We start from the raw sequence: 23,695 nt of genomic DNA, 5'->3' as shown, positions 1-23,695 counted from the left end.
TCACCTGGGATCCTGCCTGCCCTATAATCCCCCTTGTCCTGTGCTCCAGAGCCCATTCAGACACTAGGATGAAACCTCGCACCTCCAGGGGCATGAGGTCCCACCACCAATGGCCTGGGATGGATCCACTCGCCCCTACACCACACAGAAGAGAGCGGGGCTAGGAAGATGTCAGCCTGCTGCTGGTCCATCCCTTGAGCCATCAGGAGTTGCTCATCTTGCCTGAAGCACCGACCTTAATCTAGCAGGGGGCCTGGGGACAGTGGCTGTCCCGAGGAGCTCCCAGGAAGGGGCCAGCCAGGCTGCAGCACACTTGGCATGAGATGTTAGCACCAGCATCAGCAGGCCCAGCCTGGAAGGAGTGTGCCGAGCCATGATCCCAAATCCACAGCATGTCTGCACTCCCTCTGCCCTCCCGTCCCAACTCTTCCTGTGATGTGGGTCCATCCGTGCTCCCAGGATGTCTGGGGCAGAGACGTAGCAGCTCCCCTCCATCCCCACGCCCATTTCAGCCATTGCTGCACCTCCAGCCTACCCACAAGCAACTCGCCTCACCCTGCACCCACACTTCCCCCACCTCCGGGAGCTCTTGGCACCCTTTTTCCCCAGTTGCTGCTCAGGGGTGCTGGGGAAGTTGTAGGCGAAGCTGGGCTCCTGGGCAGGGAGCAGGGTGTATGGGCAGGAGCTGCCGGGACCATGCAGGACCTCTTGCATGCCCCTGTCCCCACAGGGCTGGCCACGGACATGCTGCCTGAGAGAAGAGACATGACAGTTTGATGTGCCCAAGACAACAGACCAAGACTGACACCCCTGCCTGAGGCAACAGATGGCAGATTGAGGCTGGGGGTGCAAGAAACAGGCTTGGAGACAGATCCAACCAAGCAGCAGACTGGGAAACCACATGGAGGGATGAGACTGAGATCAGATTGAGATGAGACGAGAGGACCATGATGACCTGCTAACCTAGGCGCCACCAACATCTACCGCTTTCATTCCCCTGCTTCTGCCATTTCTACCAGCGCATTCAGACCCAACATTTGTACACATTCCCCGTTCAGACCAATCTTAATGTTCCTGTTACACATCTCCGCACAGGGACTAGAATAAAACTGAGAGGAGGAGAACAGGCTGGGGAATGAGCTGGAGACGTCCTCGCTGATGCAGCTCACACCAACACAGCCCACCTTGGAGCTGCTTTTAGCTGAATATTCTGGATGTTCTTGCAATATTCAAATATGGTCTTGATGGAAATGTCAAGATTAAGTCTGAAAAATCAATATTTTCTATCAGGAATATAAATGTACCTAGACATTTTCAATGAATTCTCTCTCCTTTCAGATATACCAGGCTGTGTTTCCTGCTTCCATTCATCGCAAAAGGAATTCTTGGAGGTTTTGACACCTCTGTTGTTCCCCCTATTCACTGTTTTCCTCAACTCTGTTCCCTCCTTGAAGGAAGATTTTGTATTTCAGTCTTGGCTGCTCCTTCCTGCCAAGACAAATAATGCAAATCTCTAAATATTTTGATTTCTAAAACCTCCTCCATGTCATATATCCTAAATAGTAGCTATTTATGGAATCTGTAAAACCTCTGCCTTATGGCGTGTTTCAGCTTTCAATAGAAACCACACATGGTATCTTTGGATCCATCACCAGAACAGATTTGGGATGCAGGAGGAAGTCTTTTCTTAGCCCTGAAGGCAGCCTGCTCCACCACACCGACTCTTAGGTTGGAGTCGCGTCTGGGGGATCACAGTATCACAGTGCCCCTGGGAGCTGCCAGATGGCTAATGTGGGAAACTCTGGTTTTAACTGGGAGCAAATCAACTGGAAACAGAATGACTGGAGGCAGCCACCGACCACAGGGTGGTGGGGCTCCGAGAATGTCAAGCAAGATCTCAGAGGAGAAGAGGTATTTTCCAGAGGGATCGAGACTTTCCAGCATGGGAAAGGGAACCTTGCCAGGGGGGAAATAATTGAAGTCTGAAAAATGATGAGTGGCCTAGAAAGAGAAACAAATAGCGATTATTCACTGTCTCTCCCAGAGCAAGAACCATGGACCATCAAATGGAGCTGGCAAGAGCTAGGTTCAAAATGAACAGAAGGAAGCAGCTCTTCATACGAGGAGCTCCTTGCCAAGGGACATGGTGATCGCAAGGAAATTTCCATGTGTCTGAGTCAGGGCTTGGATTTCAAAGCAATAAGCTTGAGAAGATTTGTGAAATGAGAATGATCGGAGGCTGGGAGTGCACTCGAGGGAGGCAGCACAAGTATTTGCCTTTCTCTTCAAGGGGTCTGCTGAGGCTACGTCTGAAGGTATTAAGGCTGGGGCAGATGGACCCTTCATCTACATCCTCTGGGACTGTTCATATTTGAGTCCCCAGGACAACTGGTCCTGCAGGACTGTAAGATCTATAGAGCAGCTTGTGAAACTGCATTGAAATCCCTGGACTGAAATTTATATATCAGGACATGCCTCCAGATGAATATTTTTGGTAAATGTCAGCAGAAAGACACCAGCAGTTTCTAAGCACACAGCAAGGCAGAAATATATTGCTGCAGTTTGTGCAATTTTCCAAGACAAATTTGGGGTGCCTGGAAAAGCCTCACTTTTCATAGAATCATAGAATCATAGGGTTGGAAGGGACCTCTGGAGATCATCTCCTCCAACCCCCTGCCAGAGCAGGGTCACCCAGAGCAGGTGGCACAGGATCGCATCCAGGTGGGTTTGGAATGTCTCCAGAGATGGAGACTCCACCACCTCTCTGGGCAGCCTGTGCCAGGGCTCTGCCACCCTCAAAGTAAAGAAGTTCCTCCTCATGTTTAGGTGGGACTTTTTGGACCAAGAGCCTGAAGAGCGGGAGGTGGCCAGCTGCCGTGTCAGGATGTGGCCCTCACAGAAATGTGGCAGCACTTCCAAGGACAGATGCTGGCTGTCTTTGCAAAATTACAGCCTCGCATATATACCTTTGTTTCCCTGAAGATGCCCTCAGCACCGAGCACCAGCCTGCCTGGAGCTGAGCAGGGTTTGCCCAGCAGCTCTAGCACTGCGCGGCTGTGTTAGCTACGGCAGCTGAGGTTCAGAGAAACTAAGAGAAAAACAGTTGGTTGTTGGGTTTGAGACACCCAGGACCTGACATTTCTGAGCACTTGGCATTACGCAGTACTTTGTACTTGCAAAGTCTGCCTCCTGTTGTCTTCAGCTGGAGGTACGTGTGACGCCTGCAAGCCAGACCGCAGGATTTCAGGACTCTAGAAAACAAAGACAATGCTCCACAAGAGCACTTAGTGAACGTTGGGTTATGCTCATATCATAAAGGGAAGACAGGCATAGACTGCATCTCCACGTCTACAGCCCATGCCTTCCTGCATCATTCCCTACCCATGCTCTTCTCCTACACACGCCAAGTCATACACAGAAAACCTTTCCTCGGTGATCACGTTCTGGCAGCCAAAGGCTGTCTCATAACACAGAGGCAAAGCAAGCTTGCGATGTGCAACCTTGGGGGAGGCCAGCCTTTCCCACCACCTGCTCCTGCCACAAGCAGCCAGCGCGAGGTGGTCACCCCCAGGGTCGTGTGTTGGGCTCGGTGCAATGCTCCAGCTGGACCTGCTGCCCCTGCAATGGGGAAGCTCTCCAGCAGATGGCAAACACTTCCCACCTCCAGGCCTTGCTCCGGAGCAAGTTTCTCACCTAGGCAGCCCCCCGGCAGAACCCAACCCCAAGGTTGGGTTAGGGTCCTCTCCTGTAGATCCAGCTGGAAACCATGCTCAGCTTTGTTTTTGGATTCTTGGTCAAGTGCAGGCAGTTGCTGAAGCTTTATTGCAAAGAACACACCAGGTGGTTACATCCCTCCTCATAAAAACTGGGCAAGCAGGAGATCTTGTCAACGACAGAGGTGAGGGCCCCATTTTGGCTCCTAAGATGTTTTTGTCCCAGGGTCTGAGCAAATAGCCCTGTCACCAGGTTGACAGGATTGCATTGGTGGAAGACTTGTCACGGCCACTGCCCTCCCGCTGCGTGGCTTTCCAGAAGATGTGCCCTCCAGGGACAGCTCATGAGATTGTGCCTTGGGGTGCCTAAAGGGGTGACTGAAGGGGGTCCATTTGGGAGCTCACCTCCGGCAGGGAAGAGTGCGGGATCTTTGCAGAGAGCCCTGTGCCCACCTGCTCTGGTGCAGCCAGCTGGATAACAGAGAAGGACTGTGGCGCTCTCTGTGCCTCTATTTTCTCGCTGAAACAAGGGGGATTTGTGCTCTCCTGAGCCTGGGCCAGGCCATGGGAGGGTGAGGAGTGTTGCAGCAGCCCCCGGGACTCTCCCGGGTCTGGCTGGGGAGGGGAGTTGGAGAGGGAGTCTCCAGCTCCCAGCCCCTGGGAAAAGAGCATCCCTCAGCGCCAGTCAGAGCCCACAGCCCCTGCAGCCCCTCTGGCCCCTCTCCTGACACTTCTTCTTCCCCTTTGCTTGCAGGTCCTTTGGGTTGAGACCAAGAGAAGAAATGTCCTGGCAGAGAGGGAGCAGGGCTATCAGGGGCAGGAGCCTTGGAGCATGTGAGTAGCAAAGGGAGGCTGCCCTATGGAGCCCCGCAACAGGGGGAAGGACCAGCTCCAGTCCTCCCTGCCCAGCCTGAGACAGCGCTTGATGAGTGTCACATCCTGCGGAGCACTAGGCTGCCCGAAGGGAAGAAGAGAGGGGACACACCACTGTCTCTCCATGTCCCAGGGGATGCCAGCCCTGTGGTCTCCATCCTGCAGAAGATACTGGGGTGCAGACAACCCAGGTAGCTACTGAAAGCAAGTAGGGTGACTGTGCTCCACAGCCCAAGCCCAAGGTCTCCCATCACAGAAAGTGGCTGCACTGGGGTGAGTGGCACTGGAGAAGGCAGTTTCTGTCTCTGTACAGGCCAGACACCCCTATGACAGGCTCTCCCATCACCCTTTGCCTCCAGGCTGCAGTCCAGCCTCTTGGACAGAAGTGAGAGGAGCACAGAACAATCAAGCAGATGAAACCCAGCCATGGCTTCTGAAAAGGACCTGCTGGGTGAGAGAAGGGGTGCCTAACCCACCTTTCCTCTGCCCTGCACACCAGCCCTTCCCCATCATCTCCCCATGGAACCTTAGGCAGAGGAACAGACCCCACACAGTGTGCGTTCCCCACTTCCAGAGCATCTCTCAACCTGCCTAAAAGCAAGGCACCCTCTCCCACCAGAAAGCAGCCCCCCCAGACCCTACAGAGCAGCCAGAAAATTAAGCACACGGTCCCACCAGAAGGAGCCTCCCAAATCCCTGCAGAGCAGCCGATCCTGGGCCAGAGCCCCACAGCACAATCCAGCAGAGCCCCTGGGCACATTGGGCCAGCCCAGGGTGGTCTGACTAGCTGCCCATGGCCAGGATCCTAGTTCCACCCTGTTACACCCCCTGTCTTGGAGGAGACAGGAGCAGCTGGCAGAAACAGCCTGTTCTGGCCCGCATCCAGCGCTCTCCTCTGCTCCCGCCCAGGCAGGAGTCTCCCAGTTGTCCAGCCCAGGTCCCAAAATGGGCACTCAGCCCTGTCCGTGGCAGAAGAGGATGTAACTCCGCTCTTCAGTAAGAGGCAGCAGATAATACAAGCCCCGTGGTCCCTCACCTTGGGGTCAGCCCTGCCAGCCCCAGGCCTGCACGCTGGAGAGGTCATGCAGGAGCAGGATGCTTTTAGCCAGGCGGAGGGGTGGGAGAGGTAGGCAGGTCACAAGGACCTTGCTGTCCTTTGTCGAATGCCCTCCTCTGTTCTTTCTTTCTTCTATCTCTATTTGGCAATTACTTCATTTCTTCAATTATTAATCACCTCGTTGCAATAGTGGCTGAATTAAACCCATTACGCCTCCTCTGGGACCAGCCCCAAGGAAGGAGGCAGGTTTCCAGAAAGTACATTAGAGAGAAGGCAGACAGGGAGTCGAGACAAGCTGGGGTGGGAGGAGATGGCCTTGCTGCACACGGTGTAGGCCATTTCCCAGCAGCTGTGAATCTGATATCCAAGGCAGCGAGATGGGTAAGGACTATCACACAAACAGCCTGTTCACACATCCCACCAGGCCGTGACAGGAGAGTGCCTGTGTGGCAATTGTTTCAGCTGAAAAATAAGCCACAAAAGTGAGTTATGCAGGGAGAATTGCTTGCACAAGATCTCCTGACATCCCACATCCTAAAGAGTTGTTCCCAGATTGCGCCATCACCCCTAGCAGTGGCAGACAGGATGGTTTTGCACAGCTACTCCCCACCTGAAGCAAAGACACAGATTTTGTGTGACTTGGTTTTAAGGATACAGGAACCCAGCTAGCACGACCCAGCACAGCCCCCTTTGCCATCGCTGGGGACTCACCAGGGCAGCAGTCTTAGTGCGATTTCAGTCTCTTTGCAAAAATACTGATGTGTCTGAATTTTGCAGAAACGTTCAAGTTCTGTCAAAGGACCCAGTACGAAATTCACCGCCAGAGTGGGATGGGATTCCTGGTCAAATCCACGGGAGCCGGTCGCAGTCCAGCAATGTGCCGGTTGAGGGAGGGCAAAGTCTCTGACAAGTGAAGGGACCAGTGACATGAGCCCGGATCAGGTTATGCAAAACAGCATCTCAGCCATCAATCCGCCAGCTGTTCAGGGGACGTGAAAACCTTCTCCCACTTCTTTTTCCTTGTTTTTCAGACATCTGTAACCATTTTTTTGCCCCTCTGCGGATGCTACCAGAGAAATGACCTATCCTCCTCGCTCTGCTCGGCCACTCGTGCCTGCGGCTGCCTCCTCAGCTCTCTCAGCCACCTCTCCACAGCTCCTCACCCGCCTGGATGACACAAAGGACACAGCACACACACCCTCCCCACAGGCCGCCGTCGCCCTCTCCACGCTGGCACCTTCTCCCCTGGCTCCAAGCAGGGCTGGGAAGCCCCGAATCCATCCCATGATCCGAGCGAAGCCTGACAAACGCTGCTCAGCAGGATACGGGGAGCGGAGCTCGGCCCAGCCGCCGCGCAGCGGGCCTGGGGCGGAGGCTGGAGGGGAGGGGAGGGGACGGAGACCTGCAGCCGGCAGGGCCGCATGCCTCCCTGCTGCCCTGTGTATGGTTTGGGCCGAGCCGCGGGGCCGGGACAGGGCCTCAGCGCCGCGGGATCCGTGCAGGCCGCACGCCCAGGCCTGCGGGACCCCCGGGCCTGTCCGCCCGGGCCGGCGCGGAGCACCCTTCGGCACCGGGTCACCCGAGCCCCGGGGGGGTCGCTCAGCCCCGTGGCCGGCCCGGGTCTCGCCGACCACCCCGAGCCCCCGCTGCAGCCCCGGCCCCCAGCGGCCCCGCCCATCCCCGCCAGGGGGCGCCCCGCGGCACACGGGCGCGGCGCGGCGCGGGGCGGCCGGCTGTGAACGGCAGGCGCGGCGACCAATTAGCAGAGCGCGACGGCAGGGAGGCGTGACCAGAGCGCCGAGGTGGGCGGAGCTAAGGAGGGCGGGACCCAAAGGCGGGGCAGAGGGCGGGACTCCCGCGGGTGGGCGGGAGCTGGCATAGAGTGACGGCCCGACAGACCAGTGAGCTTGGCGGGGGGCCGGCCTTCCCGGGGGCTCCTCCCGAGTGGCAGCGCGGGCGGCCAACGAGAGCGAGGGGGCGGGGGCGGCGGGCGGAGCCGCCGGGGGAGGCGGTGCCGGTGGGGCGTGCCCGCGCGTGAGTGGCGGGCGGGCGGGCCAATGGCGCGGGATCCGGCCAGCGGCGGCGCCGGAGAGGAGCGGTGGCGAGGGCGCGGCGGGGCCGGGGCGGCGGCGGGAGCGGCGAGGCCATGGACCGCGTGAGCAGCTCCATGAAGCAGGTGTCCAACCCGCTGCCCAAGGTGCTCAGTCGGCGGGCGGGCGGCGGCGGCCCGGAGGCGGAGCGGGAGAGCTTCGAGCGTGCCCAGGTACGGGGCGGGACCGGCAGGTGATGCCGCCGGGTGGGGCGGGGCCCATCGGGGGGAGGGGCTTGTCGGGGAGGGGCCCGCCGGGTAGCGGGAGTTGGTTCAGCCGGGCAGGGCTGGCCAGCTTGGGCGGGGCTTACGTGAGTGGGGGCGGCCGGCCCAGGTGAGCTGGGCAGGCTCCAGTGGGCGGGGCTGCCCCGCCGGGGGGGGTAAGGGGGCGGGGCGGGGCTGGCTCCGCCCCTCGGCGTAGCTCCGCCCCGCGGGCGGGGGTCGTCATGGTGGGACCCCTCGGGCCTGGGCCCCAGCTGTGGCCAAGCCTGATGGAGGAGCCTGGTGGGTGTCCCCTGGGGACAGCGGGGCGTGGCGGCACCCGGGGCCCTGGGGACAGCGGGGTGTGATGGCACCCGGGGGCCTGGGCCCTCAGCCTGCCATTCCAGCTGGGCCCTCAGCCCTGGCCTTGGCTGCAGGCCGGGGACAAACCCAGCCCCACAGGGACCACTTACGGGCCGGCTTGGGTTGCTGGCGTGGTACGGCCTCCGAGCCCCAGCCAGGGCCCTCTGCCACGGGCACCATCTTGCACCCTCTCCACAGAGGCGCCCTCAGGACAGGGCAGCCTCTGCCCCGTGGGCTGGAGGGGACACGGGGACGGTCACCCCCTCGGGTGCTCCCCCAGAGACCTCCCGTGCGCTCGGGGACACCAAGCAGGGCACGGGGCTGTCCCTGTGGGAGGATTTTGGGAAGAGGCACCAACGCGGTGAAAAGCGGACACCATTTGCTCCCCAGCAGCATCCAGTGTGCGGATGGGGCCTTTCCGCCCTTCACCTGTGTTTCAGTGACGGCTCGATGTCCTGCGCAGAGGGGAAGGTGGCAGCAGAGCTGGGGAGGGCAGCAGGGGTGCTGTGGGGTAAAAAGCTGGTGAACTGAGGAAGAGACATGCTTGGAAGCAGCTGGGGAGATGCCCGGACAAGCCATGGGGAAGGGAAGAGGAGCTGGGGACAGGGATGGAAAGGGAAGGCCAAGCGGTGCCGTCCTGACCTGCCAAGGGAAACTGAGGCAGGAGAAGTGGTGGCCGGCGGGATCAGCTGCTCTGGGAGCAGGACCTGGATGAGACCAGAAGGGGAACGGCATGTGGGCGATGAAAATAAAGACCAAGGACCAGTTCTGAGGGCTTCTTTTTTCTAGAAAGAGAAACATGAAGAGTTAAGGTTGGGTGTGAGATTATGCACAGGGAGTCTTCTTACCTTCCTCGCTCAAGTTACCTCAAAAATTCATTATTTATAGCACTAGAAGTGGAACTGGGACTAGTTTGCATATTGCCTGCCTGGTCCTGTGTGCCAGCAAACGACCCCATGGGGTCCCCGAAGCTCCCACGTGCTCCCTGAGAGCTGCTGCTCCCTTGGGAAGGGCAGCCAGGCTCGGCTGCAGGAGCGGCACAAGTGGCACCTGGCTCCGCCAGCCCTCGTGCTGCCGCCGCGTCTGTATGAGCAGGATTTAATCTTCCTCGTCTGATTTGCAGACAAATAACACAACATGTGTTTTTAGGAGTTCAGTCCCTGCTTGGCTTTTCATTCTTCTGTGTGTTCAGCTCTGTGCAATTTCCTTTCTTTTTTTTTTTTAAATCCCCCCCTTTTTTTTTTTTGCATAATTCTCTTTCTCTCCAGTTTAGGGAACTTGCCAGACACCCCTCAGATCTTCCACACATTGGTCATGAACAGTTTTTGTCAAACTTCTTATTTCTGAGGTTTTTTATAGAAACTTTGTGGGCTTTGTGGGTTTGGTTTTGGTTTTTCTTTTTTTTTGAAAGTGACTCTTCTTAAGAAAAGTTTAATTTGTTAAATGGCCTTTAAAATGAAGATTTTTACCTGTGTTTCTGCACTTACAGGCTCATTCCCTCCTTGCCTCCAAACCTGCCTGTCTTGTGACAGCAGCACATTCACCAGAAAGACTATTCTGGGCTAAAAGAGCCCAAACGGGTAGAAAGTGTGTCAAAGTGGGCATTTGGTGAGCCTGAATAACACCTGCTTGGGTTTGGAACCACCTGATTTATGTGGTTTGAGACTCATCTTGGAAAAATAAGAGCACTCTGTGAAGGTCTGGTGATGGTGGTGGGAAGTTCTGGTAGTGGGACACTGGCATGGTGGTGGGAAACTGTGGTGGTGGGATGCTTTTGTGGTGGTCATCACATTGCACAACAGCTCTGCCCTGACAACGTCCGTATGTTGGCTTGGCGACAAATGGGAATAAATTTCCCGGTGGCCTCTTTTCTTCTTCCATGATTGGTCAAGTGTCTCGGTTTTCCTGGTGATGCAAATGTGAGAAACATGAGGACATGCCAAAACACGGTGTCCCTGCCATTGTGTTGCTGCGCATGTCCTTGCTGCCTGCTGGGCGAGAGCAGCTCGGTGAGAACCACAGAGATTGGGCCATCTGGTTTGGACCCACGCCCAAGGGCTCCCCTTTTCTTTTGCCGTCAACGCTGATGGTTTTCACAGGAAGTTGAGCAACAGGGACACCAAATCCTGCAGTTCTGCTGCCCTGCAGATGCACGGCTCTATGGGGTGCATCACTGCTGTGGAGGGGGTGGGTGCTGTGACAACTGTCTCCCTTTCGCTGGTGTTTCGCTTGCTGTGATTCACCACTGCTCATTGCCTCAACCTCGGTAGAATAAATCGTTGGGCAAAACGAAGGTCACCAAGGGAGGAGAAAAACCACCAAGAGTGAAAATTCTGCCATATGTTGAGATAAATGTTTGTTTCACATGGTACCTGAGTCTGACGTTTGCATCCCCTGCAAGTTCTCCTGGTTGTACTGAGGAGCATGTTCTGGTGTCAGAGCTCTGCAGGGAAGGTCTGAAGACCTCCTCATTTGTGTTGGTGCATTGGTGTCTTCCCTCCTTGGGTCTCCCTCCCCTTCTGCTCAACGCAGTGGTCCTCAGCGGGCATCATTGTGCCACGATGGTGCCAAGGAGCGAATCTCGTTCTACACCGACTCGCTTGGCTGGTTCAGTGAAGACAAGATGTTCAGGGCTTGGATGAACCAAGATCTTGAGAGTGAAAACGGAGTCAGAAGGACACCACTTTTGTGGAGCATGAAGGATGCACACTGGGGTGAGACATCAGGCTGGCTGCTTCTTCACTCGTGTTTCAGACTGCCATGGGGAATTTCCCTTCATTTCCAGCGGGGACGTGGCCAGCGAGGCCAGGCGCTGCTAGGCATCAGTGCAGGCAGAATTCCAGACTCACAGAGGTGGTGCATGGCATCCCCAAGCACCACAGCTGGCCCGTGGAAAGCTGAAGGCGTGGGAGGGTCTTCCTGAGCCCGTGTGATTCTGTTCAGCTGCTCCTGCACAGGCCACTTCCCCCTTTCGAGAAACCAAACACTAGAGAAGGACAAATGTGCTCAGAAAGTGAAGATGGGGAAAGTGTCCTTGGAGTCCCAGCAGGATGTGCACTGAGCTCCGGTCCTTGTTCCTGTCCCCGTGGCTTCTGGGTGGAAGGGAAGCGGTATATTGTGATTGCGTGTTGTGTTCTGGGCTGCAAAGATGATAACATAATTCTCCTATATTTCCCCCTGTCCTGAGTGTTGCTCGGCTGCCTTGGCCATGCTTCATCCTGAGCATGGGCTGCCCGGTCCAGAGGCGATGCTGGGTCCCGGCAGTGAGGACATCCATGTGGCGCTGGTGGAGACGGTGTCTGGGGTTGCAGAGGGGGACAGAAGTTTTGTGCTTGTCCCCCAGAGCTCGTGCCTGCTGGGGCGTTGGGCCAGGAGATGAGGTGCTGCCTTGTACCAAGGTTACGCGCCCATCAGGGTCCCTGCGTACTTGCCCCAAGGGTGATATTTCTGATAGTGGTGAATGTTGGGAGAAGACACTTCTTTAAAATTCCTCCAGAAAATCTAAAAACCTTGCACTTTATCTTCTCTGACTGCAGTTTTTTCCTGAGGAAGTCACCAAGCAGCAAAGAGAAACGTGGACCGCCTGGGTTGCCCATGGCCACCACCTTCTCTTGCATGTTTACACGCTGCATCCTTAGGACCAGCAATAAAGGCAATTTTATGACTCAGAAATTACCCTGGAAAGACATATTTGTGGCAGAAGGTGATTGCTGAGCTGTCTGCATCATTGCTCCTATCATAAGAGGTCCCCGACGGGGTGCAGAGGGGCGTCAAACCCTGCGGCTGGAGGCTTCCTGGCAGGGAAGTGCAACGTGCTGAACGCAGCCAATGCCACGTCTCCTCAGAAAGGTTTTTAAGGTCCCCAGCATCCATGAACCATCCCACCACCGTCTTGGAGGGGCCGGAAAGCTGTTTCCTTTCCTGCTCTGCTGCTGTAGGAGCCCTCTCAAAAACCTGGCGTGCAGAGACCATGTGGAAGAAGGAGGAAACGTATTGGGCACAAAGTGATGTCAAATGAAATGGGCTTTTTTTTTTTCTTTCCTCCCCCGGTGTTGGTGAGTAAATCCTTTTGATGTCAGAACCAGAACATTTCACAGCCAAATGCGGGTTGAAAGCAGCTCTGTGCGTGCTTCGGTCCTTGTGATGGGCTGTGCCACTCTGGGCACCGTTGCAGCCCGACCACTGCTATTAATGCAATTAATCCCTTTCCCCCATCATTTACATAATTGGGAATATGGCACTGTATCTCCCGTCCACAGCAGCCCTGTCAGTTTCAGACCAGACCCGGCTCAGTACAACTCACAGTCGCGGAGGAAATACCATTTTACTACTGAAAAAAAAACAATTTTTGTGGTTCGGATGCTGCAGCCGCCGGCAGCTTTGCCAAGAACTTCAGTTCTTACACAGGAAATGAGGCTCCTTTCAAAGCACCAGAGTGGGGCTATATATATAGCCTCTCTGAAAAGATATTTAAAGAAACATATTGACACTAGCAAGAACAGGAAAAAATAGCTCCTGGCTGCGGGGAGCGAGGGCTGAAGGCAGCTGAGCCCATCCTGGGGGAGTAGGTGATACAGGGGATTAATTCATGGCTCTTTCATCTCCAGGAAAATGAGCCCTTGTGCTTTGTGCGGTGTGAACCCCCATGCTTTCAGTCTCCTGTCTTTTAATCGGAATTAGAGGTGCTTGGGATTGAATACAGCTACAGCAGCGAAGAAATGAGTCATCTCATCTCTTTTCAGCAAGTCCGTCTTAGGAACTTATTTCCATCCCCAGGGAAAGAAAATAGTTTGTCTTTTACCAGATTAGGGGCTGCTTTTCTCTTTAGTGCAACCTGGGATGGAGGGGGTTGGGGCTTTTTTTTAAATATATGCAGAAATAATGGAGTTTTTTCCTGTGGTGATGGTCTTCAGAAGTGGCCGATGCTCAGGAGGATAAATAGGTTTGGTGATGGAAGTGGGGGCCATCTGCCACCGAGTCCAGGGGGCTGCGATGAACACGGACGTGATGTTTTTGGACCATCAAGTGACAAGGGGGGACCTTGCCCCAAATCCCGCCGGAGGCTGAGCAGGGATGACAAGGGGTGGGGGATGTTGCTGCCCCAAAAACCGTTTGCCCTCACTCAGCATGTGCTGCCCTGATGGTTACAGGAGGCTCTTTAAAATCTGATCTTTGAAATACAGATCAGCAGGAACGATGCGGGCCGGGGCGGTTGTAATTCGGTGGCTCTGCAGTTAGGAGAGGGCTCCCGGCCGAGAGTGTCCTGCACTGAGGAGCATGGGGGCTTTTGCCCTCTGAACTTCAGCCTGTTTAACTCCATCCTCCTGCAAAGCTGGGGAGAAGCAGCCAGCCAGGTGGATTATTTTTACCAAATTCCCCATTCCCCATCAGAGGACTTTGAACTGAGTGCAATCCCCTTCGCCAGCACCAGCAGCGACCCTTGAGCCCAGGGAAGGGCAGGTAGGATGCGGGTGCCTGTACGCAGGGTGGCTCATCCCAGCTTGCTCTTCCCAGGGAAAAAGCCTCTGAAGCTGCAGGAGGGGCAATTTTGGCTGAAGATTGAGAAACCAAGGATGGGGAGAAGGTGCCTGTTGCAGCTCCCAGTGTGTCGTCCCATGGGTGCAATGAGGGAACAGGCTGAGCACCGCCTGCTCCGGCACCGTCCCAGCATGAGCCTCAGCACCCAAATGCCGTGGCTGTGCTCAGCCCATCACCCGCCTCCGGCTGTGTAACTCACTCGCTTTTCTGGCTGGTGGGCTGAAACGACTGCCCCAGCCTTTGGACGGATCCTGAGCTCGACAGACGCCCGGGTCCTCGGACACGTGTATTTCTGAACCAGAAAACCGGATGTATTCCTAACTCCAAGCAGGCAAGAACAGGGGCAGTGGGTAGAGCCAGAGGTTGCCACGTCTTTGCAGGCTTGTTCTTGCGCGAGCCTGACACTTGAATTTTTTAAAAAAAGTTCTTATATACTAAAAAATTATTTTTCATTAAGAATATTGATAATTACGCTTAAAAAAAAACATACTCGGCACACAGCGAGCAATGCTGGGAAAGCTGGTGAGGGCTGCCCCAGAGACACCCTGGTGCAGGCAGAAGAGGCTTTGCTGGCAGCCCCGTGGCTCAGTACTGGCATGGGGTGCGGAGAATCGACTTAAAACCCCTCTGTCCTAACGGGATTTGGTCCCTCTCCGCTCTCCCCTGAGGCTGACCCACACCAGTGGTGGTGGGGGATGTAGGGCCAGCAAACAGACGGTCACGCAGCAGCAGGAGAGCTGGAGGAAGGGCCGGATCCTGGCCCTAATCTCTGCCACCAGCTTGGCTGATTTATTTCGCACAGTCACCAAATAAGAAAACTTCCTGGGGACAGACTGTTCCCCGGGTGACAGCAGAAACCAGCAGCGCAGCCGGTATTTTAGCCCGGATGCGCAAGTCCCAGCCCACGGCTGGACTAATTATACATTGTGTGTTGTTCCGGGCTAATCACGGTGGAAGGTAAATGATCCCTGGTCTACATGCAAAAGGTGAACTTACTTTGTCAGAGGCATATATAGACATTTAATATTTTATCATGGACTCACAGAGTGGTTTGGGTTGGAATGGAGCTTCAGAGATCACCCAGTGCCACCCCCTGCCCTGGGCAGGGACACCTCCCACCAGCCCAGGTTGCTCCAAGCCCCGTCCAACCTGGCCTTGAACCCCTCCAGGGATGGGGCAGCCACAGCTTCTCGGGCAACCTGGGCCAGGGTCCCACCACCCTCATGGTATAACATTTCTTCCTTATGTCCAGCCTGACCCCACCCTCATTCTGTTTAAAACTGTCCTAGCACACAGAGCTTCCTTTTGTAACTGCAGGATTTTGGTCCCTTCTTTGGTGGGTCACCTTGGCAGCTTGACAAGTCTCATGCCGATGGGAGAGCGTGTGGTGTACGTTGGTTGTGGTCGTGGTGGCGGTGTACCGCAAGAACGGGATGCAGCAGGGTATGGCCCTGGCCATGGCTTCCGACAACATCTTCAGTCCAGCACAGAGGTGCTCCCAGGTGGTCCCTGTCCCCACCACAGGCTTTGAGGTGGGTATGCCCATCAGCTGTGTCTTGGAACCTGCGCTCTCCCACGGGGCTTGGCACATGCTTGCTGATTCCTTCTTGTCCTGCCTGGCCGTGCTGGTTTGGCGCTCAGGCAAGCAGACACCGTCACATTCTTTGTTCCCACCAATGCAAAAGCACGGTGGCTGCAAAAGCTGTTTTACTGAGAAATGAGGTATCTCCAGAGCTCGTTCAGCTTTATACAGCTTATAGTGATTTTCCCAGGCTTTTTTATGGCTTTGTCATGAAACTCAAGTTGTGAGGTTGACTTGGGTTGCCCAGATCTGCCATCCTTTGAGTCCTGAGGTGGACAAGATTCTTTGTTTCTTGGCCGTTGAGAAAACAAACAAAACTCTGCTAGGCATGCTTGCAGATCAGATGGCTGAAGCTGTGGTTACTTTATTCCAGGACTTTCATAATTTCACATGCTATTTTTACCTAGGCTGACTGGTAGCCAGCTTGATGTGATTGCATAAATCCCAATTTAACAGCATCAGCCTGTGCCCTTCCTGGGTGGGTTTTCGGTCCTGCTGCCCCAAATGCTGCATCGAAGGCTGTTGGCATCTGGGTTTCTATTCCCTGGGGGTCTCCTGGGGTCCAGTCGTACCACCCAGACCATCCCCACATGCACCGCTTTGCCAAGTGACCCAATTCCTTCATGGGATGGTGCAGCCCCTCGGCCAGCCCCACTGTGCTGCCGGAGATGAGCCCTCAAAGAGGGCACGTTAAATATTTACCATGCAGAAAAGGGGCAAGTTGCAGCAAAGAAAGGGTCCCTTTGGGAGAACAGGCTTCTCTCACCAGGGCCAGGCTGGAGACTTGCTGTTTGTTGTTACCATTTGTCGCTTCTATTCCATGCAAGCAGCTCGGTGCTCCCTAGAGAGTGCATGGCATTGCTTTTTATTTTAATTAGCAAATGCTGGCTGGAAAATAGTATTTTCCAGTCATTGTGTTCACATGGAAGCGGACAAGAATGCAGGGTTTCTTAGGCGCAAATGGTGTTACAAGGTGCTTGTGCCAGAACATAGAATCATAGAATCACAGAATGGTTTAGGTTGGAAGGGACCTTAAAGATCATCTAGTTCCAACCCCCCTGCCCTGGGCAGGGACACCTCCCACCAGACCAGGCTGCTCAAAGCCCCATCCAGCCTGGCCTTGCATCAACATCGGGAACACCTGGGAATTGTCCCTTCTCCTCCTCCTGAGAGCCCCAGAAAAGAGGTGATGGCATAAGTGCTTAACAGTGGACCTCACCAACTTGGTGATGTGTCCTGAGATACAGCTCCCACCAGGCAGCGTTCCTTCAGGATCAGGTGTCTGGGTGCAGGAGGGCTCTGGGTACAGTTGCAAAGAGCAATTTGTATCTCCTGCACAAGCAAAATGTGGCCCTCAGGTCCCCAACCTGCTGCTGGTGAAGGTCACTGTTCATCCAGGCGGGGACTAAATGCATTCTCTGCAATCCACTGGATTGAGCGCTGATCAGCACTTCTACATCTCAGTGGGCTTGGCAGTAGGTCACACTGGTGCAGGCCCTCGCCCTTGCTGGTCCATGGGCGTCGTGGTTGTCCCTTTCCCCCTGAGCCACAGTTACTGCATGCAGCAAGCATGCCGACTTCAGGTTGCTCCTTGCGGGCCACCGAGTCCAGCTCTACAGCCCTCAGAACTGCTCACAATGAAAGTCCCACCCCACTAATTAGTGGTGTGTGAAGACTTTGCAAGGTTGTAAGGCAACACTGAAGTGAAGGCAGCAGAAGATGGAAGACTTTCACCACTTCTGTGTTGAAGAAGTCAGTGTAGACTAGGAATGGCTCCACCAGAAGAGATGACTTCTTCCACATTTAATAAGTCAATTAAGTCATTGAAGAAGACATCTCTTCTGGTGGAGCTATTCCCAGTCTGTGACCTGGTGGAGACCTTGTGTTTTCCCAGCCAGAATGGTTTTGTGTGCTGCACAAATGGGAATGAAATGTTCTGACAGAGTCATCAAGGTTTGGCTGCTTCTGTGGAGGTAAATACTTGTCTGGAGAGTGCAAAGGTGGGTGTTTCTGAGTTTGCTGAATTTTATGGACTCATTCTGTTACCTGGAATTTGCACAGTCCGCACTGTCCTGCTGGGATCTGTGGAGTGGGTGTCAGGTGAGGCTGTTAACCCCTTCAGCAGCCAGCCTGGGGTGCGGGGAGCTGCATTTTGCTGTGGCTCGTTCCTCCCAGTGGTCCCGGGGGACACTTCATGCCCTGTCTCTGCTCGCCGTGGTACCTGCTGCAGATGTTGTCGGATGTACCTGTGCCTTCCCCCAAACACAGACCATCTCATGGCTGCGTGGACCCAGGCTTGTGTTGGGGTGATGGGTGGGGAGGGTCACGCACAGCACGCACGAAGCTGGACCTTCACCTCCTCCCCTCGCGCAGGAGTGGGGAGAGGTGGTGGGATGACTTGGGACACGATACAGCCAACGTTGCGGTGAGTGGGATCCGACCTGGAGTTTGCCGTGCCCCACAGCCATCCCTCCTTGTGGGCGCCCCAAAAGGTGACATTAGCTGAGGAGCTGGGTTGGGCAAGACCATCTCCTGGCTTCGCTCATCTCCTGGTGAGATGCTCTTGGCCTCCACGGGAGGACACGCTCCCCTCTGGTTTGTCTTCCCAACTATTGCAGTCCCGCTCCAGCTCTTTTTATAGCTCGGAAAGAAGTGCCTTGAGTTTCTGAGTCGTCTGGGAGGCCAAGCACACAGGGAGGAGTCGCAGCTAGAAATAGGGCTGCTCTCTGCTTCTGCATTCCAGTTTTATTATTTTTTTAGCTGAGATGTACAAATTTGAAGAGTCCCACTGCTGTGAGCACTGAGCTGGGAACCACGTCCTGCATTTTTTCCACTCGGATTGGGTCTTCTTTCTTCTTTGCCTTATTCCCAGTGCCCTCACACCAGCCGTCAAGCCTCTGCGAGATGGCTTTCCCAGGGGAATGAGGTCTTTCACCCCTGCCTGTATTTTCCGTAACCCCCGGAATTTGTGCCTCGGCACGGATAGTTTGGCAGAAGAGCTCCCTGTGGCTGGCAGCGTTGGGCAAAGCTGCTGAAATTAATAATGTCTGGGGGGTAGACAAGTGATCAGGTATTTGCTAAAGCTGCTGGGTGGTGAGGAAAGAGCTCAGCCAAAATGTCCAGCGATTTCTGCGCACTAGGAGGGAAGCGAAGCTTCGTCTGCTGCACGGACATGAATAAAGTGGAGCAAAAAGGAGAGGACACTTGGTTTGATAAAACCTGTGCTTTTCAGCCCCTTAAAATTAGCTAGAATTTCGGCTGCGGTGCAAAGCCAGGGCAGGAGCACGCGGGCACATCCCAGTGGGTCTGCTCCTCTCTGCCACGGGAGAGCGATGTAATTAACTGTATCACTTCTAGACTTCTCCTTCAATCCCTTACTACTTGGATACCATCTGGGGGCATGCCATGGCTGCAATCTCCCCCTCCAAGGGTTTTTATCACACGGGAACCATTTCGGGTCCCTGCTGCCACTTGTCTGCTGGCCTCCGCGGTCCCATGTGAGCAAGGGACCGGCACCGCTGCTCGCTGGGAATGGGACATACCTGGGAAAAAACTCATCTCAGGTCAAATCTGAACCAATTCATTCTTCTAATTGGCCATTGCATGGAAATGGCAATCATCCAGACTGTCCCTGTTACATCTTGTATGATTTTAACCCTTTCTGCCTTTCTGCTGCATTCACTACCTCCAGGAGCAATTTGCTTTCTAGTTATCCAGCTTCTCTTCCCGTCAGCAGGGAAAAGAGATTTTTGCACGTTGTGGAAATGCTCAGAACTAGCACAATCTTCTTTATTTACCCAATAATGTAAAAAAATGTCCTGATTCCCCGAATGCCATAGGAACACGGAGGTTTTTCTCTGCAGGAGCACTGGGTGAGGCTCCTGCGGTCCTCGGGCTGGTGCCTCGCTCAGCCATCTATCTGCCTTCACCCAAATAAGTCTGGTCCCCGTGGCTTTTGTGTCCAAGAAGCTGGCTGTCACCTGCCAGTTTTCATGGGAGCCCTTGTCCCCGCGTCACGCCGGCCAGCCCTGTCCGCTTCCAGCAGAGCATATCCCGTGCAGGATGATGTCCTGGGCGAGGTGAGGACCATGGTCCCCTGTGCTGGGCTGGCCTGGCAGTGTCTGACAACCGCTGTATTGCTGAAAAAGAATGAAATTGGGTGTGTTTAGTAGGATGGTGCCCAGCGGTTGCCTGGTATGTTGCCCAGAGAAGCTGTGGCTGCCCCATCCCTGGAGCGGTTCAAGGCCAGGTCGGACGGGGCTTGGAGCAACCTGGGCTGGTGGGAGGTGTCCCTGCCCAGGGCAGGGGGTGGCACTGGATGGGCTTTAAGGTCCCTTCCCACCCAAACCATTCTATGATTCTATGTTTGATTTTAAGTACTTGATAAACTTCAGGGCTTTGCTGCACCAGCGGGACCCCTTGTTGCTGTCTCCGGGAGTTGAGTTGCTGCACGTGGCTCCTTTGCCGGCACGAGCGCTGTATCACAGATGGGGGTGACGGGTGGTTTGGGAAGAAGTGCCTGCTTGCACTTCAGTTCCAGCTCGGCTGTCGATACACGGCCAGGAGCACACGTTTTGTCTCTCGGCACCGGTCCATTGTTGGTTTGGCGTCCCGTGTGCCCCTCTGCCAGCGATGCATGCCCAGCGTCGGGCGGGCAGGAGGTGGTTGGCAGCGATAGCATCGTCCATGCTACAGATGCTGTGATTTGCTTTTGACAGCAGAGTTACACCCTCTGATTTCCTGAAACAACATGGAAATACTGGGGCTGCCCTTTCCTCCGCCCTATTTAACTGTGGCAGGGGCATCCTCAGGGTGCAGAGCCCTTCGGCCACCCTGTCCTGCCCCGGGTTGGGGCTGTGCTGCTGCCTGCAGCTGCAGTGTGCCAGCAGGGCTGCGTCCAGGGCTCTCCTGCCCCCGGGAGCCACGGGGACATGCGCTGCATCCCCCCGAATGGAGGGAGACCAGTGACAAGTAGCGTTCTTCAGGGGTCGGTACGGGGACTGGTGTTGTTTAACATCTTTGTCCGCAACACGGATGTTGGGATTGAGTGCACCCTCAGCAAGTTTGCCAATGACACCAAGCTGTGTGGTGCGGTCGACGTGCTGGAGGGACGGGATGCCACCCAGAGGGACCTGGACAGGCTGGAGAGGTGGGCCTGTGTGAACATCATGAGGTTCAACAAGGCCAAGTGCAAGGTTCTGCCCCTGAGTTGGGGCAATCCCAAGCACAAATGGATGGATAGCAGCCCTGAGGAGAAGGACTTGGGGGTGTTGGTGGATGAGAAGCTCAGCGTGAGCCAGCAATGTGCGCTCACAGCCCAGAAACCCCGCACAGCCTGGGCTGCATCCCCAGCAGCGTGGGCAGCAGGGCGAGGGGGGGGATTCTGTCCCTCTGCTCCGCTCTGTGAGACCCCCCTGCAGTGCTGCCTCCAGCTCTGGGGCACCAACAGCAGAAGGACACGGAGCTGTTGGAGCGGGACCAGAGGAGGCCCTGGAGATGCTGGGAGGGCTGGAGCCCCTCTGGTGTGAGGACAGGCTGAGAGAGCTGGGGGGGTTCAGCCTGGAGAAGAGAAGGCTACGGGGAGACCTTCCAGCCCCTTCCAGTCCGTAAAGGGGCTGCAGGAAAGCTGGGGAGGGACTCTGGATCAGGGAGGGGAGCCATGGGATGAGGGGGAATGGCTTTAAACTGAAAGAGGGGAGATTTAGATGAGAACCGAGGAAGAAACTCTTTGCTGTGAGGGTGGTGAGCCCCTGGCCCAGGTTGCCCAGAGAAGCTGCGGTTGCCCCATCCCTGGAGGGGTTCAAGGCCAGGTTGGACGGGGCTTGGAGCAACCTGGGCTGGTGGGAGATGTCCCTGCCCAGGGCAGGGGGTGGCACTGGGTGGTCTTTAAGGTCCCTCCCAACTCAAACCATTCTGTGATTCTGTGATTCTATGGTTCTAACTGCAACCTGCTGCGGAGGATGCATCATCCCGCTGACGGGGCTGGAGGAGGCAGGGAGCATTTTGGTGGGTGCAGCCCCGTGACCCCCCCCAAGCCCGGTCCATGTCCCCGTGGGATCTCCCGTGGGTGAGCCATGGCCCACCAGTGACTCCCAGCATGGGGGCATCTCCTCCTGCTGCCAGAGAGGCTCACGACGGAGCCGCCTCTCGCAGCCTGTGCCATGTCCAAGTGCCTCTCATCTGTGTTCCCCACCCTGCCAGGAGGCACAGCCGTGTTTTCCACACACGGAGCTGCGTTTTATGCTCTCCATTCCTCTCCAGCTGCAGTGCCGGGGCTGGCAGGAGTGGGACAGTGCAACCCTTTCTTCATGGGCCGGGGAGGCCAAAGGGCGTGTTTGTTTTTGAACAAGGAAAATGAGTAAAAACTAATATTTAGATCTCAGGAAGGGGTTTCGCAGCCTTTCACACGGAATCATGCCTGCCATTCCCCTCTTGGTAAGCGTCAGACACTGCAGCAATAACACATGAAACACAGTTTCCTTTATTCGCTGGGTTTTTTTCCACCTCGGGCTCCACCCTGCATCCCAGCGGAGATCCCTGCTCCGGCTCCGCGTGCTCCCGGCTGCTTCCCACACCCAGCGAGCGGGCGGCACGCCAGATGCTCCCACCCGGCAAAGTCACGGAGCTCCTTACGGGGAGCATCACCTGCGGTGGGGAGCATCCGCAGGCACTGGAGAGGTGTCGAACATGGGCAGCGCAGCCCGCCGGTACTTTTAAAAGAGCAGGAGGAAAGCTTGAGCTTACATACCAGAATGGGACTGGTTTATTTTCCAGTTATACATCCATCAGAGAACATCCCTCATTCCTCCTCTGGCCCATCCTGCTCTTCTGCACGAGGAACGGACGCCCCATCGCTGGGTGCTGAGCTCCCGTTGCAGCCACCAGTGCGTGGTGGCCTGGGCACCGGGGGGGCTGCCAGGGGCCGGGGCTTGGGGACCGCAGTCGTGGCTTTAATGAAGCTGGACGCTCCTTTCTGAAGTCCTGGGAGATCCCAGAGGGATGCACACGGAGCTCCATCCTGCTCCAGTGCTGACAGCCCTCTGTTGCCTTCAGGCTTAGGCCCTATGTATTTATTAAATATCTGTAGGCTTAGTCCCGTGTATTTATTAAACCAGTATTTATTATTTCTAAAGGCCAAACCTTCCCAATGGCAGAGATTTGGATGCCGGGAGTGAACTCTGTCCTTGCTGGGGGAGATAGGAGCAGGAATCAGCCAGGGGGTATCATCCCTGTGCTGGTCGCCTGCCCTATGTGGGGGGATGCTGAGCAGTGAATTAAAAAGGTCATTTTTATCCATCATTTGGACATGAGTTTGTTTGCTCTGCTGTTTTCCTCCTGGCCCACAATGGGCACCATGATCCTGCTGGGTCTGGTGGGAGGGAGACGAGCTGGCTGCCCCTTTGTAAGGCTGCAAACCCGCAGCTCATCGGAGCCCCTGGCACTTCTGGCAAGCGGCTCTCCGGGAGACGGGGAGGTGGACAGAGGTCTCGGCGGCCGGGTTAGGCAGCGGGAGAGCTGGGAAGTGGCTTGCAATGCCAAAGCAAGCAGAAAAACCTCCCGGAGCACTCGGAGGAGGAGGCGGCATTGCTGCGAGCTGGCATTGCCCGCTTTGCTCCGACCTCTCCCTGCGACCGCGCAGCGCTTAAATATGAATATAGCCAGAGCTGGAAGCTTTCCCAGGGCTGTAAATACGTTGCCTATTTCCTATAAATACTTCTGCTGCTGCCCATTAGCTAGAAGCAGGCTCCGCGGCTGCAGCCCTCTGCGTCCCTCCAGCACAGCTTTGCGGAGCGCAGGCAGGGGCTGGCAGGGGCAGGCAGGGGCAGGCAGGGGCTGGCAGGATCTAGCAGGGGTCTCAGAGTATCTGGCCCTGCAGGGTGGGGTCCGGCCGCAGGGAAAACATTTGCTGTGGCATTTCCCAACCTATTGCATCAGGTGGTTTCATTTCCGAACGAGTCGGTTCCTCGTTCGTTGTGCGGTCGTGCCGAAGCTGTTAACAATTTAGGGCTCGTTGGAGGTGCTGAGGTGTGTGGACGCGTCGCAAGCCTGCTGGGAGCGTCCCCTCAGCCCCGTGCTCCCCCTTTACTCTGGGTCTGAGGCTGTGAGGCGTGAGAAGGTCCCCGGCGGTGGGTGCGCAAGTCCCGGCTGGGGATTCAGCTGAAGCATCACGCACGTGGCATTTCTACTGGCTCTGCAAGTCTCGATTCAAGGGACAAATGAAAGCAGATAATTAAAATGATTGATCTGATGGGGCAATTCAAAGGCCACCAAAGGCAGAA

The 23,695-nt window shown here is 55.7% G+C and overlaps 1 protein-coding gene across 1 annotated transcript in view; it reads left to right on the top strand.

Annotated features, from left to right (window-relative positions):
* The first annotated feature begins 7,734 nt into the window (after positions 1-7,734).
* HIP1 (huntingtin interacting protein 1) overlaps positions 7,735-23,695 on the top strand; it is a 51,428-nt gene continuing 35,467 nt past the window's right edge. Inside the window, exon 1 of the mRNA XM_054207704.1 lies at positions 7,735-7,906. Within this exon, the coding sequence (XP_054063679.1) occupies positions 7,790-7,906 (117 nt within the window). The 5' untranslated portion in view covers positions 7,735-7,789. The remainder of the gene's footprint in view (positions 7,907-23,695) is intronic.

The sequence above is a fragment of the Rissa tridactyla genome, chromosome 7 (genome assembly GCF_028500815.1).
Source record: "Rissa tridactyla isolate bRisTri1 chromosome 7, bRisTri1.patW.cur.20221130, whole genome shotgun sequence".
Lineage (NCBI taxonomy): Eukaryota > Metazoa > Chordata > Aves > Charadriiformes > Laridae > Rissa > Rissa tridactyla.
Note: the sequence above shows the minus strand (reverse complement) of the source record. Positions and strands in the feature narration are given on the sequence as shown.